The sequence below is a fragment of the Octopus bimaculoides genome, chromosome 5 (genome assembly GCF_001194135.2).
Source record: "Octopus bimaculoides isolate UCB-OBI-ISO-001 chromosome 5, ASM119413v2, whole genome shotgun sequence".
In the NCBI taxonomy this organism is placed as follows: domain Eukaryota; kingdom Metazoa; phylum Mollusca; class Cephalopoda; order Octopoda; family Octopodidae; genus Octopus; species Octopus bimaculoides.
In genome coordinates, this window is record NC_068985.1 from 38,182,360 (window position 1) to 38,187,878 (window position 5,519).

Sequence of the window (5,519 nt, forward strand, 5' to 3'; positions counted from 1 at the left end):
CATATATATATACACACACACACACACATATATATATATATATATATATATATATATATACACATATATACATATATATATATATATATATACTTACATACATATCCTACCGTTGTCATCACAGCGAAGGCCATGCCGGGGCTATTTTTTGTTGCCTTGTGTATAGTCATGTGTTCAGTGATATTCTTGTTGTTGTTCTGTATACGTAACATACATAGCCTCTTACTTGGCGAAGCATTGAAATGGTGAACTGGCCTACTTTGGTTGCAGTCTTTTGGTCAGTAACTTATTAACATATTCCCAATGAACTCGATATTAGAATAAACCTCGCGAGTTGTACAAAAAGAATTGGTGGTTTGCTGAACTGCAATTTACCAAATGTGAATCTAATGTTGCATTCATTTGAAAAATACAAATCTGATATGATATAATATACACGAGCACCACCAGTCGGTTGTAAATTCTAATTTAGGTCAGCATAGGAGTCCTTCAGCCTGCTAGAAACGGAAGCTACAGTCTTCAAAACTGTGCTCGGCAAAGGATGTGGTCCGAAACATGATGTCAGAAATAAAGATGTGACATTCACAAGCGAAACGTCTTTCGTTATAGGTCTGTTCTCTCAAGGCCGAACTAGAGATAAACCGCAACAAATTGGAACTTATTTAGTTATTGATTTATTTATTCACTACCAAAACCTTATACTTGATACTCTACTACAAATAATTAACAACAAACATCGCAATCCTAACCTGAATAAATAATAGCGTTACAGTGCCACATACACATAATTGGAGAAACAAACAAAGCAAAAATAAAGCAAAAGAATAATCTGTAATCATAAAACATTCCCAGCTAATTTGATAAGGAACAGCAGTTATCACGTGATATATCCCAAATCCGACTTTTGGCCTGAATCTCACTACGAAAAAACGCGTATTTAGCTTGATTACATAGATTCGGTATAAACTTCAGCTCAGACTCTTCCTGGTCGGGTTGTTATTGACTTACACAAACGGAACAGACACGTACACAGCCCTCACCACAAGGCATAAACCTTCTTCTCCTCTTCTCTCTCTCCCTCTCTCTCTTTCTTTCTCTTACGCTTTCTATCTCTCTTTCTCGTGTGCTTCTATTTGCTCTTTACATTCACGTAGATCTAGATAGATGCACCTGTGCATAGAGAGATCTTGAGCGGCTATATCATTTCCAGATAAGATATCGAAGCTTGTGATGCTTGCATTCACTACTACATGTCTAACGATTTCGTAAAACATTATCTGTCACAGTTCCATCCCCACATCTTCCTTTCTTCAATCGCCTCTTTTGAAATAAATCCTTCGTTCTAAGTCTATGCTTCTCACACACCATATCTCTCTTTCATTCTGCCGTTCTCCTCTTTTTTTCTCCCTTTTTTTCTTTCCTTACTCTACAATAATCAGTAAGTTGATAATCTCCTCCTGTACGTACATGTAAATACATGCATATATGTGTAAACGTATGTATGTGTGTGTGTGTATGTATATGTGTATGTTACTCTGTCTGTCTGAGTATGTATGTGTGTATCCATGTATGCATGCTTATTTGCGTGTATGCAAATATACCAGATACATGTGTATGTGTGTATGTATATATGTGAGTGTGTGTGTGTGGCTGTAAGAAAACGCTGTAATTAAACAAATGTTTCACTTTACAAATATTGGGACGGTGCATAATTATTGCGGCTTTTTTTCAACAAATTTTATTCAACAAAAACAAAAACAACATGTAACAAAAACAACTCTAAATGATTATTCCGGAGCATATTCACCATCTACTTCAATTACTGCTTCCCATTTGCTTGGCAGACGGTCAGACCGTCATTTAAAGATGTTTTTGTTAAATACTGTTATTGTTTTTGTTGAATGAAATTTGTTGAAAAACAGCCGCAATAATTATGCACCAACCCAATATGTTTTAACTTACACATATTGTAAGCTATTTAATCTTCAAAGAATAATAAATACATTCAACATAATTATATACGAAGTCCTACTTTCGAATTCCTGTCGTCTTGTAATTATTTCGTGGTCTCTGTGTAAGAATGCATGCATAGACAGAAACTTGTATTCTCGCAATGAAATGTGAAATTTAGTGAATTCTTGAGTCTGGAGATTATCTCTCCTTCTCGCACGGACAAGGGGAGATAATATATATTGATTTTTCCCCACTTTCTTTTTTTCATATCTTTTCCTCCCCAACTCCCACTCCTCTCGTTTCGTCTATTCCTACATTTCTTCCTCTCTGTACGACCTTTTCTTTTCCTCTCCTTCACTCTTTGCCTTTCTCTTTACCCCTCATTACCCGTTCTCCCTCGCTCTCCATCTCATTTTTTATTTTATCCAATGCCTGATGCAATGTGCGTTCATATATACTGATACACTTACAATTTTTTAAATAATTAAAAATAATTAACTGCAGTTTACTTTCGTCTTATCTCTTCTTGGTAGGAACCAGCGATATCATAGTTTCAAAACAACCATTGCTTAATTGCTGTCTTTGAAATTGTATGACGAAAACAAGTATATGTATAGTAATATATACTACATACACTTGTACATTGGAAATAGAGGTGTGACATCTGCGTGGTCGCTTAGCCGACTAAAAGTACCTCAAATTACATTTTTCCTTTGTATAAAGGAAAGTCATTATGAATAATAGATTCCAAGACATAGAATGTTTCGAAAGAAACCTTCTGGATGGTCATGATTAGAAATCCCTTAATCATACACAGGATCTGCTGAATAATAGATGACATGAGGTTAAACTATCATATATATATAGATTTGCTGAATCGTGGTTTATCTGCAGCTAAGCAATCATAAACAGATCTATTAAATCAACGATAAGCAACAACGTTGGCTGAAAGTTTATGAAAGTTTTCCAAAAAGCATACGAAAGAATTAAACACAGAAGAGAGATGAAGAGAGAAAGCTGACAGAAGCAGAGAATAATGGAAGGGAATGAGAGAATAAGAGGCTGTATAGAAATATGCGTACGTGCATATATCTTTGTGAATTTGAATGTGTTTAGTAAGAGTGGTTTCCTGCGAATGATCATAACAGATGCAGAATCTAGTTAAACGTCTATAATTCTAGAATATTACCAAAATAATTACTCAATATATCATAAAATATGTGCTTTATTGATTATCACAGCTTAATGGATGACAATAGATTTTCTCACTGTATTAAAATTACATGTGCACTAGTTTTAAAGTCATGAGCTATCAAGGAGCCGTGCGCAAATGAATGATGTTTAATGGGGACATCTTGTTGGAATTGAGTAGAATGTAGGAAACAGTTAAATGTCTATGAATAGAAAGTACAATTGTCCGGGGAAAGCAGTGATATACTCTATGTGTGAGTGTGTGCGCGCGCGTAAACATATAATACGTTCTGCAAATCAGAATAATATCGTGTGCTGTGAGAATGTGAGTTGTAACGTCGCAAGTTTAAACTGCTGAAGATAACATTGAGCCACGGTTTAACACGACCACCTGGTTCTTGGGTGCCTACGGCGGAGTTCCCTCTGTAAGAAATCCTTATATCATGTTTCCCTTTTGCTGATATCGCTTATAGTCTTTTGTGCTACTTGATGTTGCATACGTACTTACTTACATACACGCATACATACGCATAGCTATACGTACACATGCATACTTGAGTGCATCACATATATACTTTCAATCGAAGGTAATATCATGAGATCAAAACGAAGAACTTCTAAACAGCTACTCTGAGCGTACAGCTGTTCCATGTGAATCAAAGATGGCTAGTCTTGACCTACCTAAACAGGGATTTGAAGCAAAAATACCCACCATACCAGTAGAAAGTTACGAGGGGTTACTGAAAGGCCTGGTTGGAGGCCCAACCTTCCGAGTTTTTTATAGGGCTTAGAAAAGCCGAAGGACCGCTGCAATATGCGTATGAATCTGTGAGGGGAATATGTTAAATAAAATCATAATGAAGTAATCCTCTTTATTTTCTTTTACCCCAAACCAAGAACTATTCAGCACTCCCTCGTAAGCACGTGTACATATCCTGCAAGTTAGAGAATGCCAAAAACTTTGACCAGAATACTAACATCACCTGTTGGCACTCCGTCGCTTACGACGACGAGGGTTCCAGTTGATCCGATCAACGGAACAGCCTGCTCGTGAAATTAACGTGCAAGTGGCTGAGCACTCCACAGACACGTGTACCCTTAACGTAGTTCTCGGGGATATTCAGCGTGACAAGGCTGACCTTTTGGATAAATGGTACAACAGAAACAGGAAGTAAGAGTGAGAGAAAGTCGTGGTGAAAGCGTACAGCAGGGTTCGCCACCATCCCTTACCGGAGCCTCGTGGAGCTTTAGGTGTTTTCGGTCAATAAACACTCACAACACCCGGTCTGGGAATCGAAACCACGATCTTATGACCGCGAGTCCGCTGCCCTAACAACTGGGCCATTGTGCCTCCACAGTAATATCACCTAGACCTGCGATAAATATATTACATCTCGTCTAGATGGCTACACCTTTCCACCGGAATCTTCGGGCCCTGAATGTCAAAAGGAGTCAAGATGAGCATTAGTAAACGCTGTGGGAAGGTAAATGAAGGCTGTGATATGGAGGTAGTAGTTGAGAAGGCAGGAGACAGAAAGGGACAGGCCGGAGGCTGATTACGAAGGTTAACTGACCTATAGCCTGGTAGATTTTAATTCTAAAGAGTTTCGAATTAATCTATACATGAATTTATTTTAGGTTTTGATGTATTTAATTTCAATATCTTAAATGATCTTCCTCTCGTCATTGCAGACAACTCCTGGATTCCGTGTGAACAAAAAAGTGGGAACTTTATACATCGCCAGTGCTCAGGCAGAGGATAGCGGCAGCTATGCCTGTGTCGCAAATACCACAGGTCAACCTCTAGAAGTCTCCAGTCGGGCATATCTCACAGTAAAAAGTAAGTAGATGCTCTTTTCCATATTGTCTTTCATAAACACGCACGCGCGCGCAGGTACACACGCACTCACAAATTCTCTAGTGTCTTAGTGATGATTTTAGGTGTTATTTTTGTTAGTTTCTAATGGACATTTGCTCCACGAGATCTATTATTATAATTGCAATTCTTATTTATAAACCTCTGTTATGCACATATATATGTATATATATCTTAGTGTGCGTGTACAAATAGCCACTTCGTATAGATACCTATGCTAGATTCTCTAACAAGAAAAGAAAAATCATGGATGTCAATGGGTATTTCATGAACAGCGTAAAAATATTCTTTGTTAGAATGCACGGGCAATACACACACACACAGACACAGCTAACACACTAAGATATGTATGTATGTGTATGTATATATATGTATATATGTATATATATATATGTATATATGAATGAATATATATTTGTATTAATATGTATATATTTACATATATTCATACATATATATACATACATACATACATACATACATGTGTGTGTGTGTGTGT

The 5,519-nt window shown here is 37.1% G+C and overlaps 1 protein-coding gene across 1 annotated transcript in view; it reads left to right on the forward strand.

Annotated features, from left to right (window-relative positions):
- LOC106880012 (inactive tyrosine-protein kinase 7) overlaps positions 1-5,519 on the forward strand; it is a 418,974-nt gene that overhangs the window by 367,298 nt on the left and 46,157 nt on the right. Inside the window, exon 11 of the mRNA XM_014929805.2 lies at positions 4,837-4,984. Coding sequence (XP_014785291.1) covers positions 4,837-4,984 — 148 coding nt within the window. The remainder of the gene's footprint in view (positions 1-4,836; positions 4,985-5,519) is intronic.